Genomic DNA, 26,118 nt, shown 5'->3' with positions numbered 1-26,118 from the left:
CGCGCATGCACACGTGACCGGATGCGCCGGGCGGGCAGTTCTCGCGCGACGCTGCTCCGCCGCGGCTGGCTGTCAGCCTACGGCGGGCGAGGGAGGGAGGTTGCTGCCCCGCCCGCCCGCGCGCTGCCGCCGCCGCCGCCGGCGATGAGCGCCCAGGGGCCCGCGTGCGCCGTGGAGGCGGCGGCCGTGGCGCCGCCGCCCGTGCGGTCCCCGCTCCGCCACGTGCAGCTGGAGAACTTGGCGGCGGGGCTGAGCGGCGGCGTCGTCTCCACCCTGGTGCTCCACCCGCTGGACCTGGTCAAGATCCGCTTCGCAGGTGAGGCCGGACCGGCCCCGCGCGCACACGCACCACCCCGCGACGGACCGGGCCGGGAGGCGGTGGGCCCCACGCCGCGAGGCCGCCGTGCCCCGGGCGGCGGGGGCTGACCGTGGTTCCCCGCGTCCGGGCTCGGGGCGGCCCCCGCGGGGCCGGGGCTCTCGCTGAGGCGGCGGGTGTGCCGTGAGGGGAAGCCCCCGAGCCCGGCTCCCCCCTCCCCCCACCCCCCCATCCCCCGAGAGCTCGCCGCTGAGGGCTACAAAGACAAACCGTGCTTTCAGCGAAAAACGCACAAATCTGGCTGAGCGCGGCCTTTCCGAGCCGGTGACGTACCGGCTTTTTTTTGAGGGAGGGCACGGCCGGATGAGCCTGCCCGCGGCTGCATGGCCAGAGGCGCCGGCAGGGTGGCCCCCCGGCTTGGAAGAAACGGGCCGTAGGCTGAAAGGGGCGGTCTCCGGTTCTTTGCCCCCCACAAAGCTTCATCTTCTTGTCGTTTCTAGGGACTGTAAAACGTGCTGTGTGCCGCGGGCTGTTTTCAGGCAGATCAGAGAGCTGGCCGGGCTTTCCCCGCTCCTTCGGGACCGCCGGTGCCATAGGACACGGCAAGATTGTTTTTAAGAGGCGGATTGTCTCAAGCCAACGTTCAAAGTTCGCCTTTATGCCAAAGATTTTCAACGCTCAAAGCGTAACAGAGTTTTATAATAATCTTGGTTGTTAACAGGAGTGGTACTGTTTTGCAGAAAACTCTAACTTGTTTGGTTTTCCACAGGGAAGCGTGTCAGCTTCTCCCTATCGATTTTGTCGGCGTTATGAGAAACACGTTGCCCTTTTATGATATTCTCTTTTGTAGAGATTGAAACGTTTTGCTGTATCTGTGGATCGTTACCTTAAATGCATACGTGGCTGTTTAAGGTCTTAAAAACAAGTAGTGAACTATCACAGGGAAGTTTTATAAAATTTAAAGCGTTACATTTTCAAACAGACTTCTTGCAAAGTTGGATTTAAACACTTCCCTGCATATCCTATTGTGGGCACATCCTGGGCTGTATTGCAAAGAGCGTAGCTGGCAGAAGTGCTCCTTTCTCTCTATTTAGCACTTGTAAGACTACGTCTGAAATACTGTGTCTAGTTTGGGGCTCAAACTGACATACTGGCGTGATTCTAGTGGAGGCCACCACACTGGTGAAGGGGCTCGAGCACATGACGTAGGAGGACAGGCTGACAGAACAGGATAGGGTTGGCCTCACAAAGAGAAGGCTGAGGGGAGATATTATTGCAGTCTATGACTGCGTGACTGGAGGACACAGAGAAGATGGAGCCAGATTCTTCTTGAAGGTGAACAGTCGTAGGGCAAGAGGGGACAGGCAGAAGCAGGAACATGTAAAATTCCAGTTATTTATTAGGAAAAAGGATTTTTATTATGGGAGTCGTCAAATACTGGAAGAGGTTACCCAGAGAGGCTGTAATCTCTTCAGCCTTGGCAACATTCAGGAGCTCACTGGGTGCGTCCCTGAGTAGCCTGGTCTAATGAGATCTGTTTTGAGCAGGAGATTGGGTTCAGTCACCTCTGGAGGTCACTTCCTTTCATATTCTTGTTTGGGTTGAAAATAATGATTCCTTTGTTTTGTCTTCAACCTGGAAGTAAGAGCTGATATCAGAAATCAATGTTGTGAAGATTCGTGGCAGCATCATTGACAGACAGACTTGCCTTCATGTCTCTGATTTCCCGTGTTGTCTACTGTGTTCATAAATCTGATCTAATGGCAGCACGGTAAAAAAAAAATCAGAAAGGCCTTTGGGAAAGCTCTAGCGGTACTCATTCAGGAGGGAGAAAATAGTCGTTTAATTTGTGTGCTAGTTTTGAGTGATTGTCAAGGTGTTGAGGCCTTGTCACAATGTGCTTAGGAAAAGCATTTTGTCTTTAGCCCTGAAGTCTGTCACAACACACAGTACAGTATACAAAGTTCAAAGAAGAAAGAATAATAAGTGTGCCACTGAACAGAAATTCATCTGAAATTCATGATTACCAGGATTAATATTGATGGGGACACAAAAACTGCGCTGACTGTAAAACTTTGAGATTAATTTTCAGTAAAATTGCAATCTGGCCTTGTGTCTATATTTGAAAGCTGCTACTGTGTTGGCATCATAATGTAGGTCAGAAGAGATCTATGGAGTTCACCCCCTACTCAGATAAGGTCTGCTTAGATCGGATTGCTCAGTCTTGTCTGCTGGCATTTTGAGTAGCTCCAAAGATGCCTCTTCAGGCAACTTGTTCCAGTATTTGATTGCTCGGATGGAGAAAAAGTTCTGGTCAGAATTCCCTCTGTGCCAGCTTGTGTCTGTTACCTCCTGTCATCTCACCATGTGCCTTATCACACACGTCATCAGTAACTCTTGACGTTACTGTAGGACGAATAGTAGTTACCACTGTAAGTTGTGTGAACGTCTGTGTTCTAAGTGAAGTCTGTCAAACAAGAACTTGCATGTGTTTTATCTTTTTGACAGTGATATTTTCTGAATATTTGGACAACCACCTGTTTGGTTATTGGGTGGGAAAAGTGTATGCATTTGGTGTTTTCCTGCAAATCCATTCAATGAGAATAGAAGGAGAACATGGGAATTTTTGACAGAAATAACCTTTGAGTGTTCTGGTGAAAACTGACTCTGGAATCAATAAGACATGACCCATTGAAAATATTCAGACCTTTATAAAACATTTTAAAGAGGAAGGTTGAATTTAAGAGTTGTTATTTGGGGCTTGTCTAAACTCCTTATAGAAATGTGTTGTCCAAGACCCCACATGTATCACTTGAAATATGATGTGTAATTACTGGGGTACTAAAAAGAAGAGTCAGAAAACTTCAATTCAAAGCTGCTGGTCACCAAAAATGCACAGCAGTACATTTATTTAGCCGTGTCAGATTGATGGGAACTTTCATCTCGCAGAGCTTAAAAGTTCTTTTTCTTTTCTTTGGGTTGGTTTTTTGGGTTTTTTTTTTAATTCTTTAACTGTAGACTTACGAAGCTGTAAACCCCAACTCTTGCATACTTTTAAAAGAATACTTTTAAAATACAGCTGATCAGTTAAACTGCAAATGAACATGAAACCTGCTTTGGAGGCTGTGTGTACTTCTGTGGTGACTTTTACACAGCTGAACTTCAGCTTCCTGAAATGTTTTTCAGAATAATTTCTTTCTTTCATAGTAAGTGATGGATTGGAGCTGAGGCCAAAATACAATGGGATTCTCCACTGTATGACCACTGTCTGGAAGCATGAAGGATTACGAGGCTTATATCAAGGGGTAACTCCAAACATGTTGGGAGCGGGGGCTTCCTGGGGACTTTACTTTTTCTTGTAAGTAGAACTGTAAAATGTGTCATATCCTGTGCAATGTAATGTTCAGATATACACTGCATCTTCTTTTGGGGGGTATAAAGATGTGCTAAGTGGCTTATAAACTTATGAATCTTTTAGTAAGTCCAGGTCTGTTACCCTTTATTATGGTTTGCTGTTTTAGAATTTAAGCAATTTGAGTCAGAGACCTGTTACTTTGTCAAGTGCATTCCCTTGATGCTGTGAAAATACTAAGGAACTTGAGAGATGGTGACATCATTCATGAAGACTCTTCTAAAAGCGCAAATACACTGTGCTTAAAACCTCTTGAAAAATAAAACCGGAAACTGACATGTTAAGAATTAGAGAACATGATAAAGTTTTCTACTAAAGCTAAACGTTTAACTGATTTTTAATAATTTTAGTGACAGTCAGTTCCTTCATTGTTTTTATGAGTTGATGGGCTTTGCTTATAAAGCCTATTTTTTAACACTCAATCTTTTCTCTTTTATTAGCTATGTAACTGACCTGATTTACTGCTGATCCCTATCAATTGAAACACTTTAGGGAATAGTTGGTATGCCTGTGCAAACCTCACTTGTCAGTTGTCTAGACTCTGTTACTGTTGTAGTTCAGTCTTCAAGCTTTGCTATAGGTTCCTGTTGACATTTCAGCTCCTGTTGACAAATTTCTTACTCCACAAAGGCTGGAAACTGGATCAAGAGAAGAGAGTCAGTGTATTTCTGAGCTAGAAGATAGATACCTGTCACTGTTGCTCTCAATAAAAAGGAGGCTATCTAATAGGTTTCTTTTAGAAGTTAATTCCTGAGATCTGGTAGCTGTTTCATGATGCAGTGCCATTGATAGTGACAGTAATACTTTATCGATTTAAATATGTATTACCATAGTTCACTTTAACAAGCTAACTGCTCAGTTAATCAACTAAACAAAGGTAGTTTGCTTAGATACCTGTTTTCAAAGGCTGTGTACCACCTAATGTTTTCCATGATCTTAAGTGAGGTGTTTTGTTGTTTTGGGTTTGTTTTTTTAGTGATGAAGGTTTGTTTCAACCTTTACCAAAATATATTTTACATTTTCCAGTTACAATGCCATTAAAGCTTACAAGAAGGAAGGGAAGCTGGAAAGTCTCAGTGCAACCGAACACCTAGTGTCAGCTGCAGAGGCTGGTGAGTTTAAATGCAAAGAAGATTAATGTTTGCTTCTAGCCTTTCCATATGTTGCTCCCTGCTTTTGTGTGTCAGTACTGCTTTTTCTTACAGGTGGCAAGTGTAAGTGTTCAAGTCCAAATGCAATCATTTATTGTCTGTAAATAAGTTAAATCTAGTCTAAGATGACTAGATGGATCACTGTGGTCTCTTCAGTTTTGCTCAGAAATAGCAGTTGTCAAAATACCTTTCGACCTTGTTTTCATTGTGTATAAGCATTTTCCATATTTAGTACTATATTGATTCCCAAAATATAACTATATAAATCTGCTGCCATCAGCTTGTTAACTTGTTAAATGTTTAACACTTAGACCTGGAAAAGAGAAGGACTACTGAAGTTAATAGAACAAGTGAATTGGTCGTTGGTCTTTGAAAGTATCTATGGTCCAAGTTTTCTTAGAAACTAAAAATTCAAAATGAAAATACAACTTCTATCAGCAGGACTTTTAATATGTTGTTTCTAACATATGTTCTTGTACGTGCTTCTGTGTTGCATTTAATCTAGGCAATTGAGAAGACTTTTTATTAGGATGTTGGAGCATTCATTTAGTGTTGAAATACAAGGCATATTGTTTGATGTGAAAAATAGTAATGGGTTATTTTAGAACTGTATTTTCAATAACATATAAAGCTATAACAGGTTGTTTCTATAAACCCATCAATGATTAAGCAAATTTCTCATGACTGAGGTGTCCATTAAATTTTGAACAATTATGTACCCAAAGAATAACTCGGATAATCAAGAGTACATTAAGAAGTTACTGAGGATTCCTATCTACTACAGATTACACTACTGACTGTGGAAAGGTGAAGAAAAGGGGGGGATGTACTAGGAATATTCATAAAGCCATATGCTCTACAGAAGTACCCCCAGCAGGAGTAGGTTGGACTTGATTGTGAGCTTTGAAGGCAGAGAGAGGGAACAATGGTGGGCATAAACTTTGCCTGTTTTAAGTAATATAAGTGCTCTTGCAGGATAAGTAGTTTTGTCATTGTAAAAGCCTGTGTTACATTGGACTGAACAAGCTTTGGATTTGGCATAACAATCAGTCTAACTTCTGTCTGTTCTCAGGAGCCATGACACTCTCTATTACAAACCCAATATGGGTAACGAAGACACGACTTGTGCTACAATATAATGCTGGTGTTGATCCATCAAAGCGGCAATACAGAGGAATGTTTGACGCTCTTATAAAGATATACAAGACAGAGGGTATACGTGGCTTATATAAGGTAATAAAATTTAAGAAAAATTCCAGGATTCACTGGCGTCACTCAGTAGCATGGTGAGACTTGTAAATACTCGTCTACAAAAAAAAAAAAGCAAGTAATTTTTTTATATTAGCTCACTACTTTTATTTTGTGAGAGTTCTTTCCCACTGAAGAACTGCAGCAAAAAGGCTTAGTCAGAAGAAAAGCTATTATACTGTTGAAATGTAGGAAATCACTGAAGAATGGAGTGTAACCTTTACGGCTAAGCCATCTCCTATTGGGTGATAATGCTGAAATGAGAGTAAACTACAAGCTGCTTTTTAATTTTTTGGAGTCTTCTTATAATTAAAATTTGCATAAGGAGGGCAGCAATAGTGTAATCTATCTTGCTGCTAGTGCTTTATTCCATTTCATCCCTTATCTCTCGCTTTCTGACATCTTGTGGAACGTAATGTATGACTAAAGTAGTTACTAATTTTTTTCCTCCACAATGGACGGTTTCACAACTGCTCATTTGCCCTCTGGTTATTGAGGTCTGTAATCTGTCATCTCTGGGTCCATAAAATTTGCAGACTTCTAAATATGGTCTGCGTGTGTGTGGGTTTTTTATTCCCTTTAATTTAGGGAAACAGATGGCAACTGGATTTGGACTTTTTGCCGCCTCCTTCCTTCAGGCCATGACATAAAGATGCATTCATCAGTGCCTGGAAGGTGTGAAGAAACCTATTTTAGTTCAGTCTGGCTCTTCTGCAAGTAATGCTATAGAACAAGAACGCTATCTCTTAGGAATTGTCCTAATTACTGAACATTAACTTCTTTTACTTACAGTGAAAAATATAATCCTTCCTATGTTGAAAGACTAGTACGCCACATACCAATGAATGCCGAATTCTGACACTAGGAGCAAGGCACCTTACTTATTCCTAAATTGAAATTGTCAGTATTTCTGATTTGCCTGCCTGGATGTCTGCTGTGATCCATGTAGATAAGTTCAAATTTCTGAGGTTTAAGATGTCCTTCCATTGAGTTACTGTTCAGATTATTCGTGCATGTAGCATGTGTTGCCTTTGGCGCTAGACGCTTCTTTGTAGTGTTAATCTGCAAGCGGGAAACTAAACCAGGTACTTCCTTTGAAAGAACAAATTACTTAAATCTGCAGAGAAGGTGACCTAGATAGGTCCTGAGTGACCTACATAACTATGCACACTGAGCAACTTTAATTTGATGTCAGGATTCTCTCAACCTCATCTATACTGGGGAAGAAGGCACCTCTTCAGGTGGCTCTTTGACGTGTCCATACTTTAGCCTTGCTCCATTTTCTGTTTTTGGGGGAGTCTTCATTTTTTCTCTTTCTTGCTTTATTTGAAATTTGACAGCTGAAGTTTTGTTAATTGCCCTGAATTGCAGGAGCTGTAGTGCACATGAATGTCTTCTTTTTCCCCATAATCTTAATTTCAGATAGAGTTCCTTATAGCAAATACGGGGATCTTGGAGAATACCACCACAAATTGGAAATAAAATCTGGAAGTAGTTTCATTCTGATTAATTTGAGATTAGTCTTCTAAAGAATGGTATTTCTGTCCAAGCAATTCTGTGTCATGCTCTCTGTTGCACAAGATGCACTGGTCTGAGCAATTCCTTTCAGACAAGACTAGTAATGTCAGGATGCATCAATCTTTCTAGCAGGGATCGAATCTGTCTTTATTAGCTCTGTTGGGTATTGTTCATTAACCTATAGTTCATCTGAAGTTGGGTTCCTCAATAAATTGTTCTTCTTGAACTTGGCCTGGTTTTCAAAAGACAGGAGCCTTTCTTGCACTAATTATCCCAGTAATCATCATCAGTGATCTTCCCCACCCTCCATCCACTAGGCTTTGTCCTTTGGCCTCCATCCCCCAGATGACTGGGGACAGAGCTGCCCTACTGCACACCAGGCTGAGGAAAAAACAGCTTGGGGTTATGTAATTTGAACATGCCTATAGATCTGTTGGAGGTCTGAGCTCTAAAAATTACTTTGCCATGAAGTTGAATGTCATGCAGCCATCTCCATGTTAAGAGAGCTGTAAGTTTCTTGTCAAGCATAAGGCAGGAGAGACCAAACATCATAAAATAATTGTAAGATTGTAGGAGTTGGCACTTTCAGAAAAACATAAATATCTCTGAGCTCTTGGGAAACTGTTAGATGTCTAGTCTAGGGTGATTGACTACTGAAACATCAATCAAGAATGCAACTAATGTTCTTCCTGGCCTCCATGCTTCTGTATTTCTATTTTCAGTTTTGTTCTCTTTCAGCAATGATGTAGAAGCAGCAATTAGAAATAGAGCAATGCTTAATAGACAACAGTAAAATAAAGAGGAAGTGCAGAAAATTTAAGGAGATTAAAGGAAAATACAGTCTTATCAAGACTGAGAATAATAATGCAGTATGCTAAAAACAACAGAAAAATCCTAGCAGTAATGTGTACTCACTACCAAGTGAAATAGATATTTTGGACACTTCTGTGTTGTCATTTCACCTTTGGTAGGCAAGATTCTATACTCCGAGGATAAAGTATTTTTTCCAGTCCATTAATGTCTCAGGCACTTACCTCTCTTTATTTTGCTATGCTTTTGCTTATGCTATTTTGCTGCTTCTTGCAAATGTGAAGCTTGTAAGCTAAGTGCCTTTCTAGGTCTTTGTACTTGCATCTAGCAAAATCCACTGAGATTTGCCCATCTTGATTTTAACTTTGGTGCAAGGTTCTACAGAGAGACAGAAGGGTAAGTAACTTTTACATAAAAGACGGTATCATTTTTCACCATGAAGGAATCAGGAGGCATAGGGAGGTAATGGCATATTTCCAGTGTCTTTCTGTGTAAGTTGTCAGAGCAGAGCACCCTGATACTACTGGTCTTTGGCACACTGAGAACCCAACGGAAGACAACACTAAACAGATTACAAGGGGAATCTGTGGCATTATTTTGAAACATATAGCAGAGGCTGCTCTGGCGTGAGTGCTTTCAAACACTTCAGGCAGCGATGTGAGTACCCCATCACCAAATGAACCTTTTTCCTTACTTTACTGAGAAGCGCAGGCTTTCCACTATATATACTTGCTTATGTTCCTTTTCATTGTAGTGGGCGACCTTTGAAACACTAACCAACGGGACGTTTTTCTCTTGTCTTGGATCCTCGGCACTTAACAGCTGTTTAAGTCAACTTTTAAATACAATTTTCTTCCCACTGTCTACTGGTCAGAATTACATGCTTTGCCATTTAAATTTCTAATTATATATTTAATTCTGCTTACTGTTCTAATCCTCCAAAAGAGAATTCAAACAGGACTTCTTTGAGCAACCATTTCTCCTGTCAAGCCCTCATGGCAAAAATCTTCCAAAGATACGTTTTGAATATTAGAGTAAAAAATAAGAAGTATTTGATTTTAAAATTGATCTTCACAGTCTCATTATATATGAAAAATAAATATAAAATTCTATCAAACTTTGAGGCAAGAAAGATTTTTGTGTAAAATTGTAAGAATAAGAAAATAGAGTAAGAATATCTTTTGCAGACTTCACAGTAATGAAATATCTTGGCTGAGGAAGAAACCGGTTTTGCTTTGAAACATTTTTCCATAAGAACACATTGTTTTGTATGATCAATAGAAGCCTGGGTCAGCTCTTATTTTACTGAGGCGCATTGGCTGACAGTTGCTTCACTCTCTTCTTGCATTTTTTAATATTGGCTCAACATTAAAAGTCCTTCAGTCTTTGGAAGTTTTCTACATGAGCACAAGACTTAGAGCGTGCTGGTACTCATTTAGCAAGTATCATCAGTGGATGCTTTAGGACTCTTGGGTGCAAGTTATCCAAATCTGCTGGCTTAAGTTTAAAAGTTTAGCACTCTTAAATGTTGTTTAACATTCTTCTTTTGTTGGTGGGGAAAATATTGCCTCATTCTCCTATGACATAAATACATCATTCTAATTTTTTCCAAGTAGAGAACAATTACTTACTTTGTCTTCTAATGCTTTTACTGTCTAATCATGGGCAAATGTTTGTGAAGATTTTCCCTGCTATCACTATACATAAATTTTATACAGTTCCTTGTTCTTCTGACCCAGATATTTATTCTTTGATATTTTTGATAATGTAGTTTTTCTTTTTTCCTCTTCTTCTGTTTTTATATTACTGGTTAATTTTCTTCTGATCCAGGATTTCTGAAAACCAGAGTTGTCCTTTTCCCTGTTTTGTGGCCCCTTGGCTTCAAACTCCACAAAATTCTGTGATTATGCTCACAGCTGAGGAAATATAGATGTTTGGTTTAATTACTTGTTCTCATTTGGAGAAGTGTTTTTTCTGGGACTTTATCTAGCCCTTAATGCATTTCGTTAGTTCATGGTCACTGATAATTAGTTCATGACCATTATTTTCTACTGTGAGAAGAAATTCATCCTCATTTATCAAAGAGATCCTAAAAATCACTTCCTGAATGGCTGTAATATCATAAACTTAAGAAATCTATAGCATGCAGCGAGCTAATCTCTGAAGTGGTAGAAGCTCTGTGCAATTTTCATGCCTGCTGTTGTTTTAGGGTTTTTTTTGTTAGGTTTTTTTTTTTTTTTTTTTTTTTGCTGCAACTTAGGAGTTTATGAAGTAATTTATCATTTTGTTCTGTTATACTATTCCAGTGGACTCCTACCAGGATCCCTTCTCTTTTTCTTCTCCTTCTCCAGGCTCTTAGTAGTATATTGATTGATAAGTCTTTTTATTCAACATTCTGGGCTTCCGATTTAGCCTAATACAGAATTTTGTGTGTGGACGCATCTTTTAATTCCTCTGTCTCACCTGAATGAATCATGGGAAATAAGATAAATTTTCCCCAAAATACTGGTATCAAACAGGTTTTGGTTCTTTGAGTCCTATTACCCACATTTTGATCACTTACTCCATTATAATTGTCCCTTTGCAACAGTTTTCAGCAAGCTTTTGGCTCCCTTAACTAATTTTTGGCCAAGATGATTAATTCCCCATTTATTTGTATTTTTCCAGTGTAAGTGACCAAATCTTCAAAAAGAGCGTGCATCTCGGAACCCGTGCAGCTGTTGGCTCATTTTCTGCTGAGCTAGTCCTGCTCCTGAAGGAACTACAGCCTTCACTTTCTTGTAGAGACACTTCAGAAAATACCTGGTTTCCCCCTTCCTTTCAACTTTTTGAAACAAAACATCTCTGTATATTTTCATATTATACTCTTTACTGTCCATTACTGCCTCTTACAAATGGGGAACATTTCCCAGACTGCTTTTTTACACCTTTGGTCACCTCTGCTGGGCTGCCTTGGGATGTGCTCTGAGCAGGGTGAGGGATGCACTCAAACTGATTCAAATCTTAGATTTCTTTCTTTAATGTAAATCATCCATAAGTCCTTGTATGAGTTAGCTTTCCTTCTGTGCCCTTCAGCTTTCCGCTGTGCAAGTGTGTGTGTGTGTGTGTGTGTGTGTGAAGGACATCGAGGTTCTGGAGCATGTCCAAAGATGGGCAACAAAGCTGGTGAAGGGTCTAAAGAACAAGACCTATGATTAATTCATGACCAGCTCCCTCGGGAGCAGCTGAGGCAACTGGGGTTGTTCAGTCTGGAGAAAAGGAGGCTCAGGAGACACCTGAGCTCTCTACAACTACCTGAAAGGAGGTTGTAGCGAGGTGGGTGTGGGTCTCTTCTCCCAAGTAACAAGCGATAGGACAAGAGGAAATGGCCTCAAGTTGCACCAGGGGAGGTTTAGATTGGATATTAGGAAAAATTTCTTCACTGAAAGGGTTGTCAAGCATTGGAACAGGCTGCCCAGGGAAGTGGTTGAGTCACCATCCCTGGAGATATTTAAAAGATGTGTAGTCGTGGCATTTAGGGACATGGTTTAGTGGTGGACTTGGCAGTGTTAGGTTTATGGTTGGACTTGATCTTAAAGGTCTTTTCCAACCTAAATGATTCTATGATTCTATATATACACACACTTTTTTTATACAGAAATGTGTATCTATATCATAGAGACACATTTATATATGCACACATGTGCACACATGTACGTATGTATCTCTGAGACTTGATCACAAGAGGTTTTTCGTACGTCTACTCCTGATGGCCCTCCTCACTGAGACACTAGCTTCTGTCATTGCCTTACCAGTCTGAGGTGGGAACTGAACAGGGTAGTGCCAGTCCCTGGAAAGGGGCAGGCACTGAGCAGCACATTTGCAAGACTGCAGTTTGATTTGTATTCTTAATGATCCTGATCCACGTTATCAGTTTCTTAAGACCGGTGCTTGTGCTCTGTGAGGTGGAGTCCCTTGGCCACTTGTTTCGTCTTGCTCACTCATTATGTGTCTTTAGCCTGCATGTCATTTAGAGAAAAGTACTTTTGTGTGACGCCTGCCATTAAGAATAACTAACCCAGAATCAGCTTTGAGTCCTACTGCACAGTGACAGTTGTGCAGTCACAATTTGTAAAGTAATGGAGGACATAGGTATGTGTGTAAGCTGAGCTCTGTCAAGTTGTATAGTTTTTGTCCGTTGCTGTTTAACTTTGTTTTATTCCTTTTTTTAGGGATTTGTGCCTGGTCTGTTTGGAACTTCACATGGAGCACTTCAGTTCATGGCATATGAGGAACTGAAGCTGAGATACAACAAGTATAGAAACAGAGCATCAGATACAAAATTGGTACGATTCTTGAGAATAAAAATGTGGTGTGTATGTGAATAAGCAGAAATTTAATCCATTTGTCTAGGTCATAGAACAGCCAAATGTACAAAGTATTGTTACATTAATTGGAATGTAGAATATATAGAAGGAAATAATGCTTTTTCACTTTTCAGGAACAAGCAACTGTTTAGGGCTGTTTTCCTGTAGGGAAACCAACTTCTTATTTTCGCAAGTGTTCTGAGAATTTTAGAGAGAGGAATGTTTTTTTTTCTTTCTTTGTGGAACCATAGGTGGTGGTCTTAAACACATGGAAAACTAGTCCAGGTGCAAGTTGGGCAAAGGTAGTTACTTTTGGAAGAAGTGTTTCACTTAATAGGAATGACAGGGCACAATACATGTTTTACAATTAATTATTTGTAGCACTGTATATAGTATATGTTGCCATTTTTTTAAATGTGTGTATCGTAAGGGGGGGAAATTTACACTATTTAGTTCAACATTTAAAAATCAAGTAAGATTTTGAGAAATTGGCTAATTTAAACCATACTTAAGGTAAGCCTGGTAATTTTTGTTGCTTCTAGAACACTGTGGAATACATAACAATGGCAGCTGTATCCAAAATATTTGCTGTGTCAGCAACATATCCCTATCAAGTTGTGCGAGCTCGTCTTCAAGATCAGCATAATACGTATTCTGGTGTGTTTGATGTGATCCGCAGGACATGGAGGTAGGCATGCAGAATCAAAAGCTTATGTCTCGGAAAGTGAGTCTTACAGAATCAGAACTATGTTTACTGGCTTCCATGCTGACTTGCAGAACCAGTGCAGCTCAGAGCAAACAAAATGTTAGTTGTACAAAGTCATTTTGTGCAAGATGCCACTAATAGCAATAATCTAAGGACAAAGAAGGAGATAGGAGAGGGTCAATGCTGGGCTGCAGGCTGCTGTTGTTTATTCTGTCTCCTTTCTCTCTTCCCCAGCAAATTTCACTTGCAGGTTAAAAAAATAACGTTGAGTTGGCTGTTTTGGGGCTCTTAAACAATGAAGTGTCACTTGAACTGCTTTACATTATCACATATGACAGCAGTGTTGTGCTGCTGGGAGTTGTGGCTAATCCAAATTCCTGGCAGGAGGAAGTGAGCTAGCCAGAGCTGTTTATACTGATGTCCCTGGGTTACCCGGGGGCCTGACGGCATTTGTAGTCTAGTCCCAGCTTCCCGTAGAACCCTTAGAGAACTGTTACCTCACACCTATGCATATCTTTTCACAAACTCTCTTCCCTCTGCTCCACAGGGCGTGTGAGAGTTCTCACACAGAACTCTGTAGTTACTAAGGTTGGCCACCTTTGCAGCATGCAACCAATATTAATCTTGCTTTGGACAATGTTTCTGGGTTGCAGCATATTGCTAGAGATGTGAATGGAGTCAGCTAACTCCTGGGGTGTTAAGAGGTGCCACCTGAATGGGTGAAGGAGGCTGTGTTGTTCAGGACCACCCCTGGCTGAGAGGCAGTACAACCATTTTGACTGAGGCCAATTCAAAGGAAAATAGCTCTGATGTCTCAGTGCCATAGTCTATAGGGAGGCTTATTAGTTCTGAAAAGTGTGAATGTATACAGCTATTCTGGGGCCACTACTGTACTCATTATGAAACAAATGGAACCTAGAGCCCTAGGGAGGGTAGTGTAAACCACACCCAAGCACTTTCCAGGATCTGTGTTAACTGTTCTCATCGCTCCAGGTGTCCTAGGCCTCTATGGAGCTGGAAAACAGGGAGCTGAGATTAAAAGTCTTTGAAACTTTTTAACAGCCCTAACGTGAATACTCTGATTCAAACTGGGGGAGGTTAGATCCTCATTTATTGGCCGGTGGAATCAAAATTCTGGAGGAGGTGCTTACTTTCCTTAGTTATATTGACCCTCAGCTCACTTGCTGTTACATGACCCAAAACCACCAAGCCTTTCAGCCCTGCTGGCTTCAGTGAGATTAAATATGTAAATGCTTTTTGGAACAGGCTGCCGAAATTTTAAGTTATTTTAATCTGTTACTGTGTCATGAAGAAAGATAGTAAATTGCCTCCTATTCAGACAATAAATAAAAAAAACCCAAAAACCACAAAATCCCACCCAAACCCTAGGCTAAACAGCTGATGTACAGAATACTATCATATGTTCAGAAGAGAAAATGGTGGGTTAAGATTTGATATAATGTGGCTCTTTAACCACTACAGTAAGAAATTATTCTGAAATTTTTATTCCTAACCTGAAGCAACTCTCTCAGTGCACAAGAAGAAAAATGCCAGGCTTTGTTTTATGTCTGATTTCTATTAAAAGACATTAACTACAAGTAAATGTTTTTCTGTGTCTTTAAAGGAAAGAAGGAATTCATGGATTTTACAAAGGAATTATCCCCAACGTGATCAGAGTGACTCCTGCCTGCTGTATTACCTTTGTCGTTTATGAGAATGTGTCTGGTTTTTTACTTGGTTTTAGAAAAGAAAATAATTAAATGTATGAGCTTGTGTTCATAAGGAATCTATCCTTTATTTTTTATATTTATGATCTTGGAGAGATTTAGTTCAGCAGTCTTCTCTGACACTGTGAATTGATCTAGTATTTTGAGGAAAGAACCTGGAGATAGTAAAACCCTGCCAACATCTCTTCTGCTGAGTGTTCCTACATTGCCTCCTCTCTGAATCAGCTGCATCTGCTTGAAACAGATGTCTCTGCAACTGTGAAATAATAGCACTGTGACTGGGTTGAAGGCAGCTGTGCAGCAATTCAGTTCATCCTGGCCTGCCTGGAATAATGGAATAATCTGTTTTGACAAGTCTCAAGGTAACAGTTGGTCAGATTCTGTTCCTACAGAAGTGGAAAACTTCATATAAAAGCAACTCTGGAGTCTGTCAAAACTTTCTTAAATCTTTATCTGAGTCTCATGAAGAAAGTATGTATGTAGTTGTTTACAGCAGTGTCTTCTGAATCCACCTCTGTGTTATTTGTCAGATTTTAGCATATGGAATGCTCCAAATTCCATTGCTCATCCAACACAAAATGCTGCCTCAGTGGGGTGCAGTTGGAAACTCAAATTGTTTTGTAAAACAGCTGTCTGTTCTTGGGTTTGAATAATTGCCAATCTGATGAAACCTAGTTCTTGTCTCATACCAGGACAGACATGTGGTTTTGGCTTGCTTTTAGCACCAGACCAAAGTGTATGTTGTGTGCATCGCTGGCCACTTACTTAATGCTTTTTCTCTCTGTTCCCTGCCCACTCTCTCTCTCTCTGAGCGAGATTCTGTCTCCATTACTGATACATCTGACCAAATATTACTAAGTAAATGCATTTTTGAAAGTAAGCTTACATTTTAAAAATGGGTGGGGGTCTAGTAATCCCATAATGATGCAGTTTTCAAAGCACTGTAAGAACAAATATGACCATGCTTATTTTCAATAATATTCTCTGGGGAAAAAGAAACCAACCCATAAGTAGTCTAAAAAGTATTGTGCACAGGACTTCCTTTAAAAAAAAGCAGAATGATCCATTAATGTCTTCTGATTTTGTCTAAGGACAGGACTGTAAGAATATATTGATTACTAACTTAGTGATAAACTAAATTACAATACAACTCAGTAAATTTGTATAATAATGATGTTTATTTGCATGCCAATAATTGCTGTCAAGGATATGTACTTTTTGGAGATCTGGGTTTGTTTTTTTTTTTTCAGTTCTTTAAGAAAACACATTGCTGGCTATAACATCTGCCTTCTGCTGTTAGTAAGAAGGTATTAAGTATCTAGAAAGTATCACTTAACTAAGGAGGAAGTAAGTTAGCAAAGATTATTCAACAGGTAGGGGGAAATAGTCAAGTTTTGTAAGGAGCTGAGAATACTATTCAGCAAAACACCTGAATAATCACTTAGAGAAGCTTCCTGTTTAACAGAAGACTAACCTAAAGCAGAAATAAGGGTTTTTTAAATAAAAATCTAACAGATTAGGGAATTGGTTTCAATTTTAAGTTAAAATCTAGAAGACTACAGAAACTGCTCAATATTTTGAATCTTAATTCAGCAATCCACTTGCTTGTTTCTGCTGATACTATTGCCACATACCACATTTTGTGTTCCCTTAACTTTATTAATGATTTACACTTTCTCCTCCATGATCCCATCCCCTGTACTGATACAGTTGATAATCTCATCTGAAAAGGGCATGTGGCCATTATGGCTGCCTTTGGTTTTTATTACGAAAGTTTCCATGTGTATTTAGCTGAAGATGAAATTTACTGGAAGTTTACCATACAGATTACTGCATAGATCCCTAACAGCTATTAACGTCTTCTGCCTTTGGAGGGTGTTTACTTGGTTTTGTGAGTTTTCTACGCACGTTACGCAGAACGAATGTAATGGACCACTGAGTTAAGTCTGCTACCCAAGGGTCCAAAAAATATTCTGAAGATGTATGAATAAATCTTAAGAATAAAAGTTGTGCACTTACTACCCTGGATTAGGGTGCTCTAGGCCCAGAACAGCTTGCTCATGCTCCAGGATAAATGCAAAGACAGGCTGCAAGCATGTACACAATCAGTTACTGTATGTTAACTGACATTTTGTGAATTCACACCAGAGCTTAGCTCATAGTAACTTGTTTGTGTTCAGATACCTTAAAACCCATCGTCGAAGCCAATGAAAACAGTACACTTCTTCAGAGACAAAATACCAGCTGTATGATTTGCTGGCTTGCAGCAGTATCACACATAAGCTTGCATTTGGAAAACCCTGAATGCTCTCGTAGCTGCAGGTGAGTTCCTCTAGCATTCTTAACAAAAGCTGCAGACAAGAGCTACCACTTTGAGAAATGCCTGGGGAAAATCTTATAACCTGTTCAGAAGAAAAGGTGAGATTTAATCCTCAATAGCTGAAATTTCTTATCTCAGATAATGTTTTTTCAATTTCTGGGACAATTGTAGATTCCTGCATGTTGTACATGCTTTTTTTTTTTTTTTTTTTTTAATTTCATTAATGTAAAATTGATTTTTGCAATATGAACATGATTATTGTTTCCCTTTAGAATCTGTCCAATTTTTTTAAATATTTGAGTATATCACTTGTTGCATTCGGAAGAAAATACTTAAAACACTGAAGCTAATGCTATGCTGGCATGATCAGTGTCGTCACTTGTCCGGTCTGGAGGCTGCAGTCAAATGCCTGTCACATCATTCTTTCACTTTAACAGTACACTTTTTGAAAGCCAGGGCATTTTCACCTGCCTTATTTCTATATCTTCCAAACTATTTAATATATCTAGCTTTTAATTAACACCAAAGTGATTGTATATATCTGAAAGGCTAAATATAGTTGAGACCAATAATAGATGTTTATACTTAAATCCTGTCTCTCAAGAAGTGAAAGAGTTAAAGCGAAAGAGCGAGCTTAGATAGTCTATTTTTACTTAGTTATTCAGAACGAGGTATTTAGTTCTTACCACATCATCTAGGTCACATCATCAGTTAAGTCAGCAGGAATTTGCTGAGAGACTAGACTGCAACAGCAGACCATCCTATTCTGTAGTCAGGTTTACAGTAGTAGAATTTACATGTTTTCTGAAGAATAAAGCCAAGACATGAGTTTACTTTCTTAGAACTTTCTATGAAGTCTTCTTAAAAAATTAATTGGGTATCATAACACCATGTAAGATACCTTAAGTGGTTGGATGATCAATAAAACAGCCTGGATTTTTTTTTTTCTTAAAAGGTCTTATTTATTTGATACAAAAAGTTACAGTTAACTCTTAAAATGGTGGTGGTATATTTTCATACATCAAACAAGGAATTAAAAAAGTTAATGAACTTGGTTTTGATATATATACTCTAAAATGATGATTATAAAAAGCCTCTGCAATGTGCAAAAAAAGGCTACACAAAGACTACAGATGCAAGAGTTTGGTGCCTTTCAGTCAAATACTTGCATCCAACTCTATAGAAATAAATTCTGAAGAAAATTGTACAAAATCAAAAGGGAGAGATTATAAAAATGGAGGGAAAGTTATTTTGGCAGTTCTTCAATGATGATTCGGGAGACTGAGTTCCATCCAGTAGAAGCATCTCCCCGTGGATAATCTGAGCAAGTCCCAACCCAGATGGCAATATCCACCAAGCCAGCATTGATCCCTTCACACAGACCTTCCACTGGTTAAAGACAAAAATCAGGTTACCTCAGCAGACACAATCACTTATTTCACAACTGAAGGTGGACACAAGTAGTTAAGAACAGCAGTTCATTGTAAGCTTATGCTATTTAGTTAAACCTGCCTAGCATTTTTAGAAATAAAAACTATTACTTGGACATGTGGCAACATAGGTTACGGAGTCATGCACTGCCTTGATCCATACTGCTGCTTGACATCTGTTGCAGTACCTGAAGCAGATCACAATCCACGGTGTGGCTAAATGGGAGGTATACCTGCTTCTTTAAATGTCCATGTTTACAAACTGGTAGCTGGGATATGGCTTCGGTCCCATCCAGCCATCTTTTTAGCAGTGATGGGGAGGAGGGACGGGGACACAGCCATACCTGGCTTCCACAGCTAAGCCCTGCAAAGGTGATTGTCACCCTGTCATCTTTTCCACTCCTAATTCACTGTTTCTGTATAAAGTTCCACTTCTGTTGCCCTTTTGGGTTTTTTTTCCCTCCACTAGCACCACTAGTTGGAGGTGTGTTAACGAAGACAGGTGGGTCCTACCCCTTGATAAAAAAAACCTATCGCAGCTCTAGAGGAAGTTGGAGGAAGAGTATAGACTTGATGTTAGCCTCAATTTCCTACTGTGACCTCCTTTTATGTTGAAGGACTTCACTAATTTGCCTTTTGCTTAGCAATTGAATAATTGATCCTAGATACTTCACTTTGGAGGTACTTTTGTGCCCCACCTGGAATTACAGTAGAAATTCCAAGAGGAATAAGTCTCACTTTATGCACAGATAACGTGCAAATATCAGTATTTTAAGCCAGGATGACACTGTCTACTTGGCAGTAAGGCAGTTTCTCCATATGCTAATACAGCACAGAATGTCTCTGTATTCACGGTGTAGCAGAGCTCAGTAGAACTGTCCAGATAGAAATCTCTTCCATCTCTAAATTGCAGGATATAAGTACCATGAAAAATACCACAGTAATAAAGTACCACTTAATAAATAATTATGTTAGTATTGATAGTCAACCGTAAGACAGCAGCAGAGTAGTAAGAGAACAAGTGTTAGCTAGCTGGCCGCTCTTCTGCCTCCTCTTTCAGTCTTTTGACTTTCTAAGGCAGACTGTACTTTCTGCATTTGGTAACTTGATTTGCTACTGGCTTCTACTCCATCTCAGTTCATGCGGTCTCGGCATACGTACCTGAAGAAGTTCGGTGTATATTAATAGTAGAATTCAGCTCTGGGCTTCCTTGGTCTAAATATATTATGGCTTCAATAGGAAGTGGCCCAGCACATTCTGCTCCATTAAAAGTAAAGTACCAGCGCTGACAACAGGCATTTTTGCATTTTAGCCGAAGTGATCCACTGAAGAGAACGCGGAGAGCGCTGTTCGAACGCATCTTTGTAAACGTACATTCCTAAGAGGAGACAAAAATGCTTTGGCAGCAACTTATGGTTTTGAACCTATTTATTTTCTATATATTTAGGAAATATATTTAGAAATATATTTATTTCAGAATGTTTTGGCTATTCTCTTTAGTCCCTTCCTTCTGGAAAAAAAAAAAAAAGAAAAAGAAAAAAGTAGACCCTGGCAAATACCATACAGTGCAAAGATGCAAATCAGAAGCAGCACCTCATAGATGGTAATGGAGAAGGGGGATTATGGAAATTCTTAACTTTATTTAGATAATACCTGCTGTTAAGTTGGTAACCTAGTTACCTTCTGGGGTTTACATAAAGGCGTATGAGCTGCCTGAAAGCTCCACTTAAGTCCTTGCATGAGAGGACAGTATAATTTCTGTCTCTGTTACCAGAAATCCTGGATTTAACAATGATTATTAGATTTGCAAGAGGCTTAAACCCTGATAAAAGCTCCACAACTGAAAAAGAAACATTTTCTGGTTTTTAAGAGGTTGTTATTCTGTCTTCAAAATGCTGGATGTCAGGGGTGGGGGCTGGGCGGGGGGAAGCTAGGGACAGTTCTGCAAGTAGAAGACAGTGAGAAATGTCTACACAAAAAGTTGATTCTCACTGTAGCCACAGCAATAGCAGTTAAATTACTTCAACCAGTCTGGGCATTGCTTCATAGCTGGGATTTCTTCCCCTCTTCTAGGCTTGCACCATTGTATTTGAAAGTTTTACGCCCGGGGCTGCTGTGGAGGACAGACTGGGTTAGTCTGGGTAACACTTGGTAATGCTGCTCCTAAGCAATGCTGATCCTCTTTGCAGTAGCATCCTGCAACTGGGTTTCAGTGAACAACTGTTTTGAAGCAGGAGTTATAAAGACGGGCACAATTAACAGATTGAAGAGGTACATCTCTCCTGCTCCTTATGCTTGAAATGGTAAAAACCTTGCCCTGTTTTGGGCAAGCTGGAGGTACTTTTTTGGTAGTGTGACTTTCAGCCGCCTTCTAAATATACTCTTACACCAGCCACATCATTCTTTTGAAACACTATTACAGCAGTGAAGTGGGCCCATAGCTGTGAAACACAGCTGTGACAAATCCAAAGTAGCTAAACCTTGGAGAAGTTCACCCTTTTACATGTAGAAAAAGGCTCCAGTAAGAAATCTGTACGATTGGTGCAACGCAGCTCGCAGAGGCAGATCTAGAGCCTGCTGTGCTTGGTGCACATCCTAGGCAAAGCCGACTTACTGCGATCTTCCCAAGATCGATGCCATAATTAAGTGCACTCCACGAACACTGCTTGAAGTTGGGCGTCCAGGACTCCTCGATGCTCTCGCGCATGCACTCGCCCTTCTCGCCCTTCAGCCCGTCCCGTCCTGGGATCCCAGGTGTCCCGGGGATCCCGTTGGCTCCCGGGTTTCCATCCCGTCCAGGAACGCCACTGGGGCCTTGCAAGCACACGCCGTTGTACTGCAACACAGAACAGATCTTGCTGCTTCCATCCATTAACTTCCATCCATTAACACAAACAAACAACAAGGCCGGCAAAACACAAACGCCCCTGCTGTGACAGAAGCTAATGGGCTATTTCTGGATCACCAAGACAATGGTTCCATAGAAGAAAAAAGGAAAAATAAACTTTAAAAGATAAGCAGTGCTAGCAGAATTTGCTGTAAATTAAGACACCAATTATTTTATGAAAAGATGCCTAAATCCTAGAATTAAAAATTGGCCTAGTCCAAGGACTAAAACCTGTTGGAAAACCTCAGAAGATTCAAAACTTTCCAATACAGAAACAAAAAAAAGAGTTACATATGAATAGTTACTTTCTCCTAACCCACCATTGCTTGTATAACTGCCTCGGCTAATAAGCCTTCATTATTATTTTGTTCCTTTTTTTTTTAAGTAGAGAAACTTTTGCGTTTCTTAGGGAGCAGAGGTTAACACTGGTTTTCTTCTGTCGCCACTCCCCTGGGACAGAATCACGTTGCGATAGTCGAGCCACGCAAGTCAGACTCCAGAGCGCGCACAGTACGTGGGCACTGATGTGGAATGGACGTGGGAAGCTGCACCCTGGAATAATCCTCCACTCAGGATCCCTGTTCACAGCGGTGGGAAGGCGCATGTGGGAGGACGGCACGCTAACGACCTCCCTAACATCACAATATTAGGAAAGGTTAAATGTTGCTCTCCCATGCTGGATGTTAACACAAGTTGCCTTCACACCTGATGAGACTTGGGGTTGCCCTCCTCGGCGAGTAGGTTTGTGCAGCCCTGAGCTCCTTCCCGCAGCAGCCCGAGTGCTGGATGCCGGGGGAGCAGCCGTGTGTGGAGCGGGCCGAGCAGGCACGGAAACATTGAGCAGGAACCTGCAGGGGCTGGTGACGGCAGGGCTTTTTCTTTCAGTGCTCTTTCCCATCTGGTGACTGACTGCTTCCTTCAGTCTTCATCCCAAATCCTCACAGATAACTATATTCCGCTCTTCCCCTTTCTCGCACCTATTTCTCTTCATCCGTTTTAAACGATCGTGCAACTATTCCCCCTCCTGCAAGCCATGCCACTGTCTGCACCACAGGAGCTGTAAACTACAGCCCCTGCCCTCTCTGCTTTGTCAGACTGGTGAACTTTCTTCTTCTGGGGTTGTTCCTTTGCCTGTGCTTTGGTGCAAAAACCAGCATGAGCATCACAGGCTGGAGCCTCTATAAATAAAATCAGTGACTATATGAAGAGGTCTAGTAGGAAGTAGACGAGAGTTGGACTAATGGATGCTGGCATGCCCCTGCTACCTTCACCGAAGAAAACACCATTGGACAATGGCAGTGGAAATAGTGGGATATTATAATCAAGAAGGCCACATTTAAAAAAGTTAGCTGGAGAGAAGGCTGCTTGGCCAAGCACACACCGACCTAGGGACCGTGAGAATAATGCAAAGACATTTCTATTTCACACAGCACTGGTTATCTGCTTTTGCTGCTATTTTTCCATTGGACTCACAGTTTGTAAAAGTGACTGGCTCTGGTTTCACATGTGGTTACTCACCACAGAAATCCCAACAACGTGGAGATCGGTGAGAGCCAGGGGCAGGCCGAGGCTCAGGCCCGTCACTGCCCCGTCCGCCGGGGGCACCAGTGGCACCGGGCAGCGGCACCCCGAGGCTGCCCCGAAAGAGGAGCTGCCACCGCTGCTGCCTAGAGCCGCGCAGCTTCCTTCCAGAGAGAGCAGCTTAGCCGTTGCCCACCCAGAAAGAAATTGATGCTAGCAAAAGAATTACCTGGGCTTCAGGCTATGCTCCAACTAAATTCGTCTATGCTTGCCAAATCAAGGTTTTTTTCATGCTTTCTTAAGCTGGAAACGCACAGAGCATCTTTTAAAATGTCTGCTGAAGGCAGGCTCCCCTCCCAGGCATGCCTTCATTCTGCCCTGGAAGGGCTTTAGCCGAAGCGGTCTGTGCCACCGGGCTGCGCCTGACTCAGCTGCCATCGTTTTACCTGCGCTTTGCTGCTCGCTCTGCTGCACCCAAAAGCATGGAGCAGTGCAAAAGAAATGAGGGGGGACCCCAAAATACCGCTGCCACAGAAAACGTAAGCTCCCCCGTGTGTGCAGACTCCTTATTCCCGATGCAATTCGACTTCCACAATAAAAGCGAGAGGGTCACGAGGCGGTGTGAAAGGGAAGGAGCTTTGCTGCCAGTGGTGCTTGCACTTTGGGGGACCTCTCCAGCGATCATGGAAGAAACGGCCATGCCACGGATTTTCTAGAGGAGGTGAACGGCAGTCAGCAGCTCACGGAAACAGTTTCACATCTGCTTTCTACATTCCAAGGCCTGGAAAACCTCCCTCCTTTCTTCTATCCCTGAGATGGGATAGTCCCAACGCATTCGGGTTTCTAGTTGCAATGGAATTGCAAACAGCGGTATGCAGTCCCAGGTGCCAAAGGGAATAACGCGTTAACGCCACTCCAAGGAAAGGTGGGTTCAGCAAGCGTGCAGATACAGTTTTCACGGCATCTAACGGCTGCTACAGCGCGGTCCTTTAATTTCTCCTTCTGTAGGCTGTTGTTTACCCACTAGCCGCTCCGGACCGAAGCGGCAGTTCCTACTTCTGCTGCAAGGGTTGGAAGACTTCAGCGTTGCCCCCGCCACCGGCAGCGGGATGGCGGGGAGCGGCTCGCAGCGCAGCCTTTCGTCCCGCCGCCCTGCCTGCCCCCGGCCCCGCCGACCCTCGGAGGGCGAGCGGAGACTACGCCGGCCCCAACCGCAACCCCCCGCCTCCCGCCCCCGGCTCCGACCCTACGGCGAGAGCACGAAGACACGCACCCGGCCGCCGAAAACCAGCCGTTTCTGTCAAAGCCCGTCCGACCCTTTCTCAGCGCTTTTCCTGATTCGGCACAACCAAGGCGTAATAAAAAAAAAAAAAAAAAAGAAAAAAAAAAAAAAAAAATCAGGAGGGAGCCCAGACGGCGCATGGGCCCGGCGGTGCCCTGCCCGGTTTTTCGAAACCCCGCTGCTTTTTTCGCTTCTCCCCCCCCCCCCATCTTTGCAACCAAAACGCAGCCGCGCGGCTCCTGCGGCCGCCCCCCCCCGCCCCCGCACGGCCCCCAACCACCCCCTCCGCCCCCACGGGCCCGTCCCGCCGCCCCTCTCACCATGTCCACCACCTCCCGCTGGCGAAGCGCCTTCTGCTTCCCCTTGGGGCTCTCCGGGCCGCCGGGCGGCGAGGCCGCCGCCAGCAGCAGCGCCAGCAGCAGCGCCAGCAGCAGCAGCAGCGGCGGGCCGGCGGCGGCGGCCGGGGCGCGGCGCATGGTGCGGGCTGGGGGGCGCAACGGGGCCGGGGGACCGGGGGACCGGGGCGGGCTGCGGCGCGGGGACCCGTCTCCGCCGCTCTGGGCGGCAGCGCGGGGATAAATGAGCCTTTCAGAGCGCGGAGCCCGAGCTCCCTCCCCGGGGAGGCCGGGAATTTCCATCCTGTAACCGAGCGGGAAGGTCCAGGCAGAGCCACCCCCCACCGCAGCCATTGGCACGGGGGCCGGGGGGCTCCCGCCCCCTCGGGCCGGGCCCCGCCGAGCCTTCCCCGGGCCGCGCCGACAGCCCCGGCCGCGCCGAGCGGCGGGCGGGGCTGCCGGGGGCGGGGGGGGGGGGGGGGGGCTCGGAGGCGGCCGGGTGGTCCTTCGGGCCCCCTCGCAGCACCGCACAGCCCCTCCTCCAGGTCTTGGAGAAGCTGCTCTGCAGACGGTAGCCCCTTTCTGATGAAAGAGCCAGGAAATCGCATAACGCCCCAGCAGGAGCCTGACGCACCCCGAGTGGGAACAGGGAGAAAATAACATAGCAGCTGGGCGTAAATCACGGGGTTCATTCGAACAGAAGCGCAAGGTAAGGACACGAAATCCTTCCGAACAGCAGCGGGATTTGGACTTCTGTTGAAGAACTTGGTGTTGCCTCGCTGAACATCGTCCATTTAATAACGCGGGGAAAGCCCTCGGCAAGGCAGCGTAAACCATCTCATTTTGCCTTCGTTTCAAAGAATATTTTGCTTTTCATGGTACTAGAAATGAGCACTATAAAATTAAGAATGCCGTATGTCTTTAAACGTTAAAAATAGAAATAACAAATGCTTGAAAGATAACTTCTCTATGCCGCAGTCTTCGCGCGCTTTGTAGAGGTAGAGTTTCCAGAAGGGGGAGATAAGCTTCAACGCATCTTTTTTTCTGAAGTGTTTAACAAAACCACACATTTCTCCTCTAGGAATGCATGTAACGAGTCATTGAGCGGT

At 42.8% G+C, this 26,118-nt stretch overlaps 2 protein-coding genes across 2 annotated transcripts; one reads left to right on the top strand and one right to left on the bottom strand.

Annotated features, from left to right (window-relative positions):
* The first annotated feature begins 21 nt into the window (after window positions 1-21).
* On the top strand, window positions 22-15,415 carry SLC25A32 (solute carrier family 25 member 32). Its single transcript, XM_049818190.1, has 7 exons — window positions 22-316; window positions 3,524-3,674; window positions 4,755-4,840; window positions 5,952-6,112; window positions 12,667-12,780; window positions 13,344-13,489; window positions 15,132-15,415. Exons 1-7 carry the CDS (start codon window positions 22-24, stop codon window positions 15,265-15,267), a joined length of 1,089 nt encoding a protein of 362 aa, XP_049674147.1. The 3' UTR covers window positions 15,268-15,415.
* Window positions 15,416-18,346: 2,931 nt separating this feature from the next.
* CTHRC1 (collagen triple helix repeat containing 1) lies at window positions 18,347-25,150 on the bottom strand. Its single transcript, XM_049818201.1, has 4 exons — window positions 24,995-25,150; window positions 21,599-21,820; window positions 20,146-20,362; window positions 18,347-18,943 (listed from the first exon to the last, which is right to left on the bottom strand). The coding sequence occupies exons 1-4, from the start codon at window positions 25,148-25,150 to the stop codon at window positions 18,801-18,803; spliced, it is 738 nt and encodes a 245-aa protein (XP_049674158.1). The 3' UTR covers window positions 18,347-18,800.
* Between the last annotated feature and the right edge of the window lie 968 nt (window positions 25,151-26,118).

The sequence above is a fragment of the Accipiter gentilis genome, chromosome 2, assembly GCF_929443795.1.
Source record: "Accipiter gentilis chromosome 2, bAccGen1.1, whole genome shotgun sequence".
Lineage (NCBI taxonomy): Eukaryota > Metazoa > Chordata > Aves > Accipitriformes > Accipitridae > Astur > Astur gentilis.
This window is presented reverse-complemented; position numbering and strand designations above follow the sequence as displayed.